Raw genomic sequence first — 14,973 nt, 5'->3', positions numbered from 1 at the left:
ACCTGAGCACGTAGTTGACGCTGACGATGCAGTGCGGCCGCGAGGAGCGGCTGTTGTGGACGATGGTGATGTAGCTCTGGAGCCAGATCCAGCCGCCATCCTTGGTCAGAAACCGGTAGTACTTGGTCGTCACCTGGCCCTTGAATAACACTGGAAACGAAACGGAAACATGATGTGAAACTGAACATGGCTATATACTCGTAAATATGACGAACTGCGCAGAAACTTTGATCAGTTCAAAGTCACGAAATGTCTATATCGAGGCACACCATAAATCATATGAAAAACGGAAATATCATGAGTCACATGCCGCCGATAAACGATCCATGTCAAATAAATGCCTGCATGACGGTTCTCGACAAGAACCTGCGTCCTGCAGTCAGCTGGCAGGGGTGTAAATTGAGTCAACCCATTCCGTTTATAGCTGACTGTCTCCAGGCTCATCACAACTCACATGTTCTGTGTGCATGCTGCATGTTGTGGACATCGTGCGCGTGGATATAGTGGTAGATTGTCTTCTCAATGAGATCCTGCGGTTCATACCCCGTGAGCGCCAGCACTCTGAAATCAATCCGGAATGGCGTCAGGACGAATAGGTAGACACATTCTTCGAGCGATTTAAGTTAGTTGGCAATGGACCTGTTCCGTTCACGGATATCCCATCCGACACTATCGGTGGTCGGTCCTGCTCAGCGGCGGTGGGCGGGCCGGCCCTGACCTTCCCATGACCCGCCGGCGGGTGTTGTGCCGTGCCTCGCCGGCCCATTGCGGCGGTCGGCGAGCCGTGCAGCCGGTCCCCGCGGTCAACAGTCAGCGTCAGCAGTCGGCTCAGCGCCCACACCCCGGCCGAGGAATTAATCAGCGCCGGCTGCTGACACGCCGCCCCGCTATAATTGCCCACCGCGGCTGACCACCGTGGGAAAACTGTTTGCTTTGAATCAAACGGAGCTGCGAGGGGCCGGCCGGCGGCGGCACGCAATCCGTGTAATCACTGTTATTGTGATGGCGATACGGGCCACAAGTGGCTGCCCCCGGGCCGGCTGATGATAGCTGGCCGAGTGGCGCACAACAGGCGTGCTCGGCGTGCTCAGAGAACGGCTGGGCGTGCTCAGAGAACGACCAACCGTGCTCCGAGTGGCCGGTCGGCGGTACCCCCGCTGCCAAACACCTCCGAACGGCCCTCCGGCGGCGGACAACACAATTAGCCGTCCAGCAAACACTCGGCACTGGACCGACCATAAACGGAGTGGCGGGGAGGAATACAGACGGCTGACAGCACGTCGATGTAGGATAAACCTCTACTGACCCACTCCGGACTAACCACCGGAACATTTCAAACAGAGCGCCGGCACATACGTCAGACGGTAATCTTCGTGAAAACAATGACATTAAAAATAGCTAAGTTTTTCAAACCTCAAGTACGAGTAAAGACACTTCGACGACAACAGTTTGTCCATTGGCATCAAAAACACGAATGCATGAATCATTCAGGGTACACTAATTCATTTTGTTCAAAACGATTTAAAAGGAAACATTTCAAACAAAACTATTTCGATAAATAAAAAAGGTATGACATCAGCTGTCAAAACCAAGCACGATCAAATAATTATTTATTACACATCATCTCGACGCCACTGGCGCTCGCCCTCACCTGGCGTCCAGGAAGATGAGCTTCATGTCGAGGCTGGCGCGGAACATGAACGTGTTGCTGTACATTTTGATCTCGGTGATGGCCGAGGAGGGCAGCGAGTGGCCCACCGCCACCAGACCGTAGATCTGGTAGCAGCTGCCATATGGCGCGCTGTCCAGACTCATCAGCTTCACCTTGGCGTAGCCGCTGCAGTGAATCGCCTGGGGAGACGGCAGGGCAGGGCAGTCGGGTCAGGGCAGGTCAGGCTAGTCGGGACAGGTCAATCTAGTCAGTCAGGTTATGGAGGGGTAGGTTAGTCGGGTCAGGGCTGGGCGGTAAGTTCAGGGGAAACGCCGTGAAATTCATTTGTATTGAACATTTTTACGGCGTTAATTTGCTAGGTTAACCGATAGCGCTGGACATATGCATAATAGCATAGGTATCATGCACGCTGCACAGTGCACATTCAAGCCTTACCTTGTATCCCGACGTGGTGAGACCGGCGTTCCGCTTTGCCAGCACGCACTTCATTCGTACAATGAAATTGCGTTCCAGCTCGAAGTCTGAAAGGCACACAAAACTGGATCAACTCGGATATCAAACTCAGTAAATCTGAGGGTAAAAATGTTAGGGAATCGACAGATAAGATTTATTACGAGCCGATATGCGCCATGATGTTTGTAGGTTACACACAACTGACTGGTGCCCACTGGCGAGTGGTTGTCTGCCTTACTGCTTGTGCCCGGCGCCTGTCCCACCGACCTGTTCCCGCTCCTGTCCCACTAACCTGTCTCCTCTCCCACTGATCTGTGCCCACTTCCTGTCCCACTGTTCCAACGACCTATTCCCGGCTCCTGTCCCACTGTCCCAAAGACCTATTCCCGGTTCCTGTCTGTCCCACCGACCTGTTCCCGCTCCACTGACCTGTCTCCTGTCCCACTGACCTGTGCCCAGCTCCTGTCCCACCGACCTGTTCCCGCCCCTGTCCCACTGACCTGTCTCCTGTCCCACGGGGACGCACTGCGGCTGCATTCCCAGCACGGCCGCCATCTCGCCGTGGTCGTCCGGGTGGATGTACTCGTATATGACGTTACCAGTCAGCTCCACCTGTGGACGTAAAGGATCCGTACAATGTGATGAAAATGTCGAGGAAATTGAAAAAAACAATGCTGAGGCGAATGGTTTACTATCAATTGGAAATTGAACGATGCATTATTGGGTGTAATTAAACAGTCGTGTATTATCCGACGCTAACTATCACAAGAGCGTTGCGGCAACAATGAACATACGTTTTCAAGAACACTTATCCATACAAAACATAATTTCTCAGCAAAGCCGCGATCGCCTCGCTACCTGCCGCCTCCTGAAAGACGCTTCACCTGTCGAATAAAGCATAAAGGTACCCGTCGGAAAGATCGAACCACTCCAGAAAGTCTGAGGTGGTTCGTTTGATCGACTCTGAAGTGGGCTCCGAGAGCTTTTGGCGAGGGGCCGCAGCCCGTCTCTAAGGCACTCATCATCTCTTCTGGAAATTAGCGTCCTCTCCATTTGAACCTCATCGGTCGAGAGGAAAATGGGGATGCCATACATTCGAGTTGGTTGTCCTCAAAGCGATTATTTTCCTTATGCATGTGGATTCAGCTCAGGTCACTGAACAACACACACATCCGAGCGCGTTGTCGTGGGGTCACTCATGCATCGAGCACCCACAAACAGAGCACCAATGAGCACACAGCAGGCAGCACCCACGCGTACCCACACAGGGCCGCTCCAGTGGTGCCGTCTCATCACTGTCGTCTGTCGACGGCACGGGGAGGTCGGCCACTCGAGCCCCGTGCCGAGTCGGCGGTTCGGCCCCCTCTGGGAGCGGGCGCCCGGCGGCGGCCGGTGCCATCAGTCTCCCAATCTATCGACCGTTTCGTGCGCTCAATGGACCGCTCCTCACAGCTCGACTGTGTCTGCCTGTCTGTCTGTCTGTCTGTCTGTCTGTCTGTCTGTCTGTCTGCGGAACTCAGATCCGGTATCCCTTCGCTTAGCAGCCCCATCATCACAAACGGCGTCAGCATTAGGGAGAAATCCTGCCGGGACTTTACCGAGTGTGTTTGTTTATGAAAATCAAATGGACGAACTTGTGAAGCCTGTTTTTCATTTGTAAATTGAAATGCATAGCTCCAGAAATATGCTCTACAGTCTGCTTCATCCTATGCCCCCTCATGAAATGAATGCAAGCATCGCCTTCATTCAGCTATAAAAACATTTCCTGCGGATAATTATGTACTATGACAGGCATACTTTTAGTAGCATTCGCGCTAGCTAGCAGCTCCAGCGAGCACTGATCCACCAGAGATAGTTCAGCGACCAGCCACCCATCGCCGTGCATCTGTTGTTGGCCACCTCTGCGCCAAATCGCTGACAAATCGACATGTAATGGCTCCATTGTACGGCCGGCACCGAGCCAGCCACAATTGTATTTACGGCCTCCCGGCGTGGTGTGAACGCGCCTTCATTCAGCCTTTTTCCGACACCTTTTAATCGGTACACCGAATCGCCGCGGCGCCGGGTGCCGGCGATAATCGGCACCGACGCAGGGGGTCGCCGGCGCCGAGAGGGGAGCGGCCGGCACCGTGTCGCGCCCGCCCCGGGCCGGTTTTTACGCGCCGAGCCTGATAGATGGAGGCCGGCGAGGCGGTCAGCGCGGCCGCTCGCATTCTCGGCGCCGCTAAGCCGGCCGGAGCATTGGCGGGCACGGAGCGACGGCGTCATCAGGGCAGATAGGCGTCATCAGTCGGCCGTCGGCGCCATGGCGTCATTAGCGCGGCGCGGCGGCACGAGCGGCCGACCTGCGCCGGACGCACCGGACCAAATGGAGCTGAGACACCGGCCGTGGGAAAATGTACCGATATTGGGGGAATGGGGGATATAAACCGCGAGGTAGCCATCTTATGCTACATAATGACAGTAAGGATAGTCATTATATATAACAGGAAAGCCAGATCCAGGAAATTCTGCTGGCCTCTTACGTAGCTCAGGGACCCTCTTATACCTTAGAATGATTCATTGAATTGACCTTCTATGTAGAAACCAAGGCTGGACACGCAACAAAGAGAGAGCTGTGACGTCGGCGTGTTTCCGAAGGCCGCAGCAGCTGACCAGGCTGACGACGGCGGCCATCTTGTGCCCTGTTGGTGACGTGACGTCGTTCCCTGCTCTCTGCAGGGCCGCGTATAATCCCCAGTGCAGATTCAGTTTTTTGCCGATGGCGGGGGAGCCCTCCGGCGCCGCACGAATGAAAGTGCCGCCGCGCAGAGAGGAACTCGACAAATGCCGGCCATATTTCAGAACTGCGCGGCCGGTGCCGGCGGCGCTCAGTCGTCTGTTTCGTCATAAATCGACGCCGGCGTCTGGCGGTGTTGGTGCAGCGGGCGGCCGCGCCGCTCCAGCGCCCGCCGGTGCCGGTGTGCCGCCGGAAACTCAGCCTCCACCCCGGACCCGGGCGGGGCGCCGGGGAGGGAGGGGAGGGGCGCCGGCGACACGCCGTCTGGGAGGCCGCCGGCGCCCCACTGTGTCCCGGTAAACGGCCGGGAGCCGCCGGTAACCCGAGCCGACCACTGGCAAACAGTGGCCGCCCGGACCGGCGACAAACAGCCCACCGATCGGCCCAGGTCCGACCGGGGCAGGGCGCGTGCCCGCTACCAGCGCGACAACATGAGGGCGCGGCGCTCCGACCCCAGTCCCTCTCTGACACAGGTAGAAACGGGCAGGACTGACCCGTCTGGGACTATCGCCGCCCGTCGGCAGCCGGTCGAACCCCGGCTAATCCTGTGACTGATGAGCCATCGGCTCTGAATGGGTCCGCCAATCGACACCGACCGGGCGAGGGCCCGAGTCCGGAGTCCCCGATAACTGGAGTCACCGCTGTCAGCGTTCTTCCGGACCGGCCTTTAGGGGACCAACTGCCGTCCTCAAGGAATGCCAAGAAAGGAACGGGCAGTATGTAAGTACGGCTCTAGCGAGATTAAGCGGTAGGTTTTGCACTTTTACATTTTCGGTTATATCTCAGAAACTAATCGCTCTACGACGAAGCCATTTCACACGATCATGGCCGGCTTGTGAACCAACAAGTCGATCGCATCTTAACCCTATTAGTGGCAGGCTCCTGGCTACACCTATTAGTGGCAGGGGGGGGGCTGTTTACGACCCCCCCCCCTTCATATCTCGAGATCTAACGGGCCGATTTTCAAAATTCAAACGGCATTCGATTTCGCTCAACGTGATCAACATTTCTAAAAAATAAAAATTAAAAAATGTCAATAGGGGGTAGAGGGGGTAAAAACGGGCAAATTGCAGATACATTTTAGACTGTTTATCACGGCCAGGTTTCTGAACCAATCTTAACGCAACTTTTGCCGATCAATAGAGAATGAACCAGGAATTCACATGGATCCTAAAAATATGCATTTTCAAAAATCATAGGCGGATACAGATCATTGAGATTGGGGGTACACAAAAAATATAGTACCTAAATAAGGTTTTTGTTGGTACTGTTTCTAAAAAGGGTGGTAATGGTCTTGTTATGTTACAATTTTCTTATGAGAGAACGACTACAATTGTATTGGTCATGCATAGGCGGTGTCAGGGCACCTATGTTGTGAGGTAAAACATAACCCCCCTTTTTGGACGCCTGGATCCGCCTATTATACCAAAAACGTGTCAAAAGAGGATGCACAATAACTTTGTATATGTCATCACATGATACCTTTCATTCACTGTTCGTAAAACTGGTGCATACAGTTATAATACATCAGCATCGTGATCTTCCCCAAATGACTCGCTTCACGAACAGGACCCCCCAATTCCTAGTGCTCTGGAGCCGCCCCTGGTAAAGTTATGAACTTGAAATTTTCAGGGAATGTGCCCAATTTAGTTTAAGGAAAAGTCAGAAAATTTCAGCATCGTAGCTTCAGTGGTTTCGGAGATATTCCTGAAAAACCTGAGGGGTGGATGAAAACAACCCCCCCCCGCCACTAATAGGGTTAAACACTTAACCCGCGCACCGACGGGGGGGGCGGATATCCGCCCCCCCTGAGGTTTTTCGCAAATAGCGGGAAAACCGCGGCGCGTAGCGCCGCGAAATTTGGTATGACTATAACCTCATCAATTTTACACATGGTGTGCAAGTTTGAACTTCCTACCTTTAAAGGTCAGGTCACCAGGTCACTTTGAATGACCCAACCTCAAGTCACTTTTTTGCAACTTTGTCACCGTGCCACAGCTACAGTAGATGTCGGAGGCCTTTGAAAGTCGCAGGATATTATTAGGTCATTAGTAGCTACAATTTGTATATCTCGGAATTTTGATATCGGTGACCTAAGGTCAGGTCAATTTCGCGACCTCCCCATTATAAGTCAATGGGGGAAAAATCAACTCCCTGTTTTTACCACTAAAACGGGTCGGAATGGCCCCATATACTTTACATGGCTTCATACACGATCAACCTTCACTACCTCGAGGTCTGTTTTGCTGTTGGGCAGCTGTGAGGTCATGTGACGTCATCAAAGGTCACCAAAGGTTTTTGGCCAATAACTCCGTACAGGAACAAGATACAGACGCGTGGATGGTCTCATTGTGTTCAGCTCGTCAAGACGCATCGAATGATATACATGATGACCTCGAGGTCACGTGACCTGAGGTCAACCTTTGACCTTGACCTTTCGAGGTCAACATATATATCATTCGATGCGGATTGACGAGAGGATCACGATGATGCCCTTAGTTTGTTCCTATCTTGACTAATTCGAAAGTTATTCGAGAAAAACTCTCTCCATATCTAGCGCCGCCATTTTGACTTTTTCGACCCCTGTGACGTCATCTTTGACCTGACCTGAAAATGACCTTAGTAAAAATTGTAGATCTTGGCCGTGCGTATCCGATGCCGTTTACCGCTTGTCGCTATCTTGCTTCGTTCTCGAGATCTCAGGGGGGGGGGCGGTCATCCGCCCCCCCCCCCCCGTCGGTGCAAAGTTGGCGCAGACCCCCGTCGGTGCGCGGGTTAAAACCTTAAAACGACGAAGATATAGCCTGAAGTACACCAAATTTTCTAGGTGCAAAACCTACCGCTAAAACCCGCGAGACCTGTACATCCCACAAAATTTGTGTAAACCCCCCGAAAACTAATGGAGTTCACAATTATTAGATATCGCGAAAGGTGGGTACTGGCCTGTGAGTAGCACCTTCATTCAATAATTATCAAGCATTGCTTGCTGAAAGACGAAAAATATGCATTGCTGAGAACAAATGCGCTCAGTCACGCACTGAAGCGGTCGATGACCACTAACTGACCTGCGACAATCCCAGGTGCACGGAGGCCGTCTCGGAGATGTAGATGACCTTGCCGTCCGAGGCCACGATAAAGATGAACCCCTCCAGAGTCTGCAACATCACCGTGACCCAGCGGAGCGCCGTCAGTCGCGAGGGAGCAGTGAGCACGGCTCGGTGAGTCGGAGGATGCCTGTGCAAACTTATAGGATTGGCGCAATAGTGCTGCGACAAACACGCCCTTTTCCACATAAAGTTAGTGGGATTAAATGTAATTATTGTAATGAAGCTGGTATGAATGCTATTAGCTATACATAGTTCATCATAAACACCCGACGATAGCAGTTGGTAGGTACCTATATTTATGTGCAAATATCATAACGATTTGCATATATCGTTTTTCACACATTGAAACAGTGCGCTTCATTCACTTGCCTGTAGGAGAAGTGAGCCGAGTTCTTTGATGCGACTCTCAGACTCGTGCGAGCCCCAGGCGATACCCAGACCTGGCGGCAGAGAGCAGACAGTTAGGTACACGGCCAGCGCCACGTACGACACAAACGTGTCTGGAGACATTGAGTGCATTAGGTGGAAGATGTCACCAGCATTCGGTCGAAAAATGATTATGAAAAACAAAACCCAAAAAGGCATAATAGAAGCGCCTGACACTGTAGCATTGTAGTGAACGGTAACAAGCTCGCATAATTATTGTGAATGGGAGCAAGTTGGCGGCCTGTCGGTGGCGGCTGGGTTGCCCCAGATGAAACTGAACCTCTCTCTCACCGTCTCACGGGGGTAGCTGCGTGCCGGATTTGTCAGGGAGAATGGTGGGAACGGAACTCGACACCGCGGTGCTCGGAGACGGAAGCAGTTGGCAGGCTGGCAGCGCCGCCGGCAACCGGGTCACCATGCCGGTCAGAGTGGTCACTGTGGCTCTGTGTTATACTCGTATAGTGAGCGGCATCTAGTGCGGAGCTTTATGAATGCCTGCATCAAAGCCCCATGGATGAGAAAGAAGTTAGAAGTGTCTGTAAATTGAACACGTGGCGGTGGAAAGAAAACTCTTGATAAGTTTTATGAAGAAATTCATAATGTAAGGGTATCCCGGATTGAACTAGCCGATGCTGAAGTAAAGTCACAAACTGACAAACATCAGTTCATTTTCATCATGCTATTCAAAAGCCCCACAACTGAGAATCCTATGTCACTCGGGCACGTGTGACGGTTCACGCATTATATTTCCATGTGACCCCATCCCCGTTCCCTGCAGCACCCGTCAGACGCCCCCTCCCCCACACCCTCCCCGGTCCCCTCCCCGTGACACCTGGTGACACGAACCCCTTTGTCGGTCGCCAATGGGCCGTGCCTCCCGTGCTAAATAACCGCGACGCCACCTTCAAGAGCCCGCCGCCCCTCCCCTCACCGCTCCCCGTCTCACAGTTCACAGTCTGTAAGAGGACCGTGGTATGGACACAGTTCAGCGCCTCTGTCGATGGACTGGAGTCGGCGCACCGGTCCGTGGGACAGAATTGACGCGTGGTAAAAAGGAGCGTGCGCTCGTGTACCTTGAGTCCGTGCCAGTGTCATCAATGAAGACTTGGTCACAGTAACAGCGCGCGGCTGTCGGTGCTCTTTCTTCCAGCAAGGGCCCGTTTCAGAGCACGGCCCCAGTGCCGCCGGCGGAAACAGCGGACCAAGCAGGTCAAGAATGGCGGCAAAAAAAAAGGCGGCGGCGGCGGCGCAGGAGTAGCGAGGTGGGGGTGGGGTGGAAGCTGTATCGATCATCGGTGTTTGGGGAGCTGTCGGCGCCTTGTTGGTTCAGTCTGTCCGAGACGCGGAGCGGCACCCGATTACAGACAGCAACAGGCGGCGCCGGCGGCCGAGCGGAGCCAAAGGAGCAGCGCTGATCGCAACACGAACAATGCGTGCTCGTTGTCGGAGAGAAACTAATATAAAGTATCATCACACTGTCACAGAATAAAGGAAAATATTCATTTTGGACAATACAAGTAAGCTACCAGCTACAATTTTTTGTTTGTTTGTTCAGTCCTATTCTTTGAACCATCTGCAATCTTACCTATCCATTGGGCAACATTTGATTCAGCTTTGGCAGGCCCGCCCAGGGTATATTGAGTTAAGGCCCGCCAACAGTAATGCCAAGCATACCGTCAAATAAGAAATCCACAGGCCGTTGCAAACACTAACGCTGTCGACCCTCACTCCTCGATCTATTGTTTTCTTTGATTCTTTGAACGGTAGATTACCATTCCAAGTTCCGTAGCCCCGCGCAGACAGTACCGCGGCACAGCATCATTGCAGGCGCTCACCGCTGGTGCCATCTAGCGACTGAGATATCACAGTGTAGCGGCATCGCCCCGCCCCGCTTCACTGTCTGTCCAATCCCTCTCCATCCGGCCTGCCCGGAACGCTGTACCACAGTAACAATAGAGTGCCACCCAGTCCTGTCCGCACCTCCGGCCAGCCCGACCACCGCCGCCGCTCACGACTTTTCCCCTCCCGTCCGTGACCCATTGAAGTGGCGGCGCCGTGGGACCATTTACATGCCACCAAACAGCCGTGACTCCGGGCCAGTGTTGGGTCACCGCCGCGCTCTGTGCCTCCGACACCCTGCCGCGCTGCGAACGCCGCCCGTTCCGTGCCGCATTGGCCGCCCGTTCCGCGCCGGGATGTGGTTTACAAATGAGTCTCTGTTGACTTTATAGCCGTGCAAACAGCGGAGGGTGTCGGCGCGGCGGCCGGCCGACACCTCGGCGGCCCGGCAATCAGCTGATGGCATCGATCAGCTGACGGTGGAGAGTGAGTGCGTCACTCGTTTAACCAGTGACGTGTGTCAGCGGGTCAGGCACGAACTGTGGCTTACCGAACCATTCATTTTACTATAACATGATTCCGCCTACCATTCAAATTATGCTTGTAACATTGATATCCATCAATTTGCTCGTGGAATGTTTGTGAATGCGGACAGCATTTTTTTAAATTGAGACGGTCACATAAGCACATTTAATTTACCTACCAGATATGCTTATTGCTTAATGCATTCTCAAGATATGCGCAATTTCTAAAACTTTTCTAATGGAAAACATTCAATTATTTCGCATTACATCGTAAATTTAGCCAAAACACCGGTTACAAATGTGACGGCAATTATTGGCTGAGCTTCACATATATTAGCAAAAATGAAGAAACTGACTCAAGAGTAAAGACCTCGTCCGCTTAGCGGAGCCGCGGACCGCAACGGGCGCTGGGTCATTTCGCCTTCATCAGGTGGGTTGGAAGTAGCGATGTCAATTACGGAAAATCGGAATACCGATACCAAACCAAATACCAACCAAAACCGTGGAGAAATACCGAAACCAAACCAACTTGGGAACATGAGGAAAATACCAACTTTTTACCGATTTCTTAGCCTCTTAAACATTAGCGAGGGTTCATGATACCAACAAAATACCAAACACATTAGGATTGAAATACCAAATACCGAGTTGGTATCGGTTTGGTATCGGTATACCAAAAAGTTGGTATCCGATTGACATCTCTAGTTGGAAGCCTGCGTCGCCAAAGCGAGCGGGCAGTGGCTGCGGCGGCGGCCGCCGGCGCGCCGTGTTTGCCGATGGCCGGCCGGCGCGCTGTTTGTTTGTCCTGTCGCCGCCGTCCGCCATTGTGACCGCTCCTCTCTCCGGGCGGAGTCCGCCCCGCTCTGCCGGCTCGTGCCGTGCCGGCGCACAACGCGCGGCGCGTGGTCGCCGCGGCGGCCGGTCGCCGCTGTTTGTTGGTGTAGGACAGAGGTGGGATCGGCCGGTATTTGGCCACCTCCGATCGGCAGCCACCTGTATCAACAGCCCTCGGACTCGGCGCGCGGCGCCCGGGGCTGAGCAGAGCCCGGGCCCCTCAGGGTAGCCTCTGCGGGCGCCGGACGGTCTCCCCGTCACCACAGTAAAACAGAGCGCACCGAGCCGAGAGCGCTCCAGCTCAGAGCTGGCCCTGTCCGTGTCAATAGAGCCGGCAGAGGGAGGAACGCAGGGCTGACGCGGCACGTGACCTGGCCGCTGGAACAACAGTCGGCAGAGTGGAGGGAATGAGAGTGGGGAGAGGGGCGCTGCCAGACTCTGTGAGCGGTCCCCGTAATGAGGATCAACACGTCCGCGTTTATCAATGCGTGTGCACGGCGGTTTCAGCACTGTATTGGTGAAATTGTATTGTAGGTCATTATTTTCTAGGCCAATTCAATGATTTGTGTCTAGTTATAGGGATGTTTATGGCCTAGGAAATCACGAAGCATGAGAGTGGGAATAAATCGAAAGCAAAACAATGGGAAAGTAATTTCAGCAATTGAATAGCAAGAGGTACACATACCGCGTAGGAATAGATTGTGTTCCACGCCTACCAAAACGGGAAGTATAAAGAAATGCTTCAATACTTCAGCGCTTGGTAATATTGAACGTGTGCCGATACCAGCTGCAAAGGACGCCTGCTGTGAGTGATGTGGTAGAAGTTTGGCCAGCCGCGCAAGTAGCACCCAATCTTCTCTGTCTCCGCTGGTGGGTCCGGCGTTGTGACCCGGGAGATGCGGGCTGGTGGGGAGCAGCGTCCCCTGACACCGACAACCAGCGGCAGCTGACAGACGATACCACACAGCAGAGAAGGCGCCGGGTGCGACACAAAGAGTCCCTGGCCGCCGCCCCCATGGTGACCGGAGACCACGGCGCGGGCGGGCAGCGGACAAAGCCGGCACGAGCAGGGGAGGCGCGCCGTGCGGGCCGCAGTGACTATCATGGCGCATCTGAGACGCCCGCTGCGGGGACGGCTGGTGGCGCTGAGTGAGATGGAACAGTAGCTCGTGACAGGGACAGCAAACTACGGGAGAGGAGACTCGGGATAGCCAGAGAGTACAGACTGTTCGGTAATACGGCGGCGAATTCGACACCTTTGAATGTTTGAATTGCAAGCGCCTCCTGTCGTTTGAACAAAATGAAAGGTCCAAAAGCATCCCTATGGACGTTTTAATTCCTTCCATAATTTTGCATCGTTAAATATACATTTGGTGTCACTGCTCCTACCGTAAGTAAGGAAACATTATGTTGCGCATGCCACGTTATGTGTGAACACTCAGCACCAGCATATCCTCTCAGAGTAACGCATATCAGATCGACAGCCACCATGCCACTTACCATTCTTCATTTATCCCGGATCTCTCGCCAAATCTCTGAATAATCTCTCGAATCGCCCCGTATTATCATGCTATCACCAGGCGCTCTCGTCCAGCAAAGAACCGTCAGCCGCTGAGCGCCTCTGCTCCTTGGGCGCGCCATCGATCGCCGCCAAATCCGTGGACCAACAGTCGTCGTCGGGCCGCGCGCCGATCTCATCAGCCGCTAGTGCCACTGCACACAGACGGCGCGCGCGCCGCCGTCCCCTTTGTTACGATAATTGCTCACCTCTCTCCGGGCGAGTGGTGCCGTAATTGTCTATAATGCGCCAGGATCACCGGCGCTCGTTATTGCAGCCGCGCTGCGCCGCCGCCGCCGACGCGGGCCGACGGACCGTCGTGTCGGCGCCTCCCATTGAGGAGGACGATGTCGGCAGCGGTGGAGCCTCATTAGCGACGGCCCCACAAAGGCCGCTGTTTGGGCTGGTTTGTCGCGCTTTGTCGCCGCCGCTGGAGCGCCACGCGCCGCGCCGCGGACGGACCGTGGCGCGCGCTGCGGGAGCCGCGGGGTCAGCCTCACAGGAGAACGGGGAGGATCGGGGAGCATTGGGGAGAACCTCCAATCCCTCCGCCCGACACGGGGATACGGCATAGGTCCGAAATGTGCCGTCGGCAGGGTACGGGCTGGCGAAGCGGACAGAAAATGGATATTACGAGTATTCCATTCCACTGCCAGTCCTATGAATTGTGCGCTGTGCAGCCCCAAGTAAAGTAAGCAAAACATATCCCTCCCGGGTTTTCTCGGTTGTACTCACCGTTCGGGTACATGTTGTGCAGTTTCAGGTAGCTGATGGTCTGCCGGATGATGCTCGCCTTGTCAAGCTGGCTGCTGATGGCTGAACTCAGCGGCAGCAGACGGCCCAGCTGCTCAAACTCAGAGTTCTCCTTCTCGCGTCGGCTGCGCGCAGCGTTCTTGCTCTTCTCCTTCATTGCGCCGGCAGGTGTGAAGGACTGTGACGGTCAGCAGAGGCGTTAGCAGGTGAGCCGAGTCCGTCAGACTCCTCCGCTGGGTGTGGAGGAGATCCCTCAGCAGACGCCGCTGTCCGGAAGCTGCAGCAGCTGCGGCTGGCTGCCGTCTGCGGTGGGTTCTGACTGGTGTTCTTTGCTGCTGAGGACACCTGACGGCCGGCAGGGTCCACTACCGGCTCATCTGGAGGTGCCGGACGGTGACACACAACTGCGGCGGACCGGGCTACCGAGCGGGTCACGGTGCCTCTCCGGACGGCCCCCGACCTCAGCCCCCGACCCCGGCCAGGTCTGAGACGATCGGCCGCCGCCTGCTGCCTCTGAAATGAACACAACAGTTAATATTCCAATTGTGGAGCCCTTGATGAAACACAGAACACTGGACAATGGACCTCGGGAGCAGGCGAATAATTCATACGCACGGTCTGCCAGCGGGCCCGGCCGGCGGAGAGGCGAACTAGTGCCGTCACTCGGCGCGGGAGAGGGAGAGGGGGAGTCGGCAATCTTGGGGAGAGGTAGGAGAGCCGGTCGGGAACAGCTCAACGGCAGAGTGAACTGCGCCAACTGCGGTGCTAAGCGGCCGGCTCATTTTGCGGTTTTTACTCTCCAGCTCGGTGATGTTTCATAGTTCACCCCCAGAAATCCCACCGAGCAGTTCTTTCTCGTTTCAATTTCGTTATGGTGCGCTACTGGGATTGATTTATTGTTCCGTAAGCTCAGTCTATGGCCTTGCATTAGCACTTTGTCAAACACATTAACGGATGGTAGTGAGGGGTGCGTAGTTCAAACAGTAAACGCGGATAACGTCATCCCAAGGAGTAAGATCATCTGAGGG

The 14,973-nt window shown here is 54.3% G+C and overlaps 1 protein-coding gene across 1 annotated transcript in view; it reads right to left on the bottom strand.

Moving 5' to 3' along the window:
* The window catches only part of LOC122371333 (single-minded homolog 2-like), a 33,170-nt gene that overhangs the window by 2,497 nt on the left and 15,700 nt on the right, over nt 1–14,973 (bottom strand). The window contains exons 2-9 of the mRNA XM_043347578.1: nt 13,928–14,458; nt 8,381–8,451; nt 7,970–8,059; nt 2,626–2,737; nt 2,108–2,193; nt 1,652–1,851; nt 455–561; nt 3–150 (exon numbers count right to left, since the gene is read on the bottom strand). Of these exons, the coding sequence (XP_043203513.1) occupies nt 3–150; nt 455–561; nt 1,652–1,851; nt 2,108–2,193; nt 2,626–2,737; nt 7,970–8,059; nt 8,381–8,451; nt 13,928–14,102 (989 nt within the window). The 5' untranslated portion in view covers nt 14,103–14,458. The remainder of the gene's footprint in view (nt 1–2; nt 151–454; nt 562–1,651; nt 1,852–2,107; nt 2,194–2,625; nt 2,738–7,969; nt 8,060–8,380; nt 8,452–13,927; nt 14,459–14,973) is intronic.

Source organism: Amphibalanus amphitrite, unplaced genomic scaffold (assembly GCF_019059575.1).
Source record: "Amphibalanus amphitrite isolate SeventyFive unplaced genomic scaffold, NRLGWU_Aamphi_draft 001232F_arrow, whole genome shotgun sequence".
NCBI lineage: Eukaryota > Metazoa > Arthropoda > Thecostraca > Balanomorpha > Balanidae > Amphibalanus > Amphibalanus amphitrite.
Note: the sequence above shows the minus strand (reverse complement) of the source record. Positions and strands in the feature narration are given on the sequence as shown.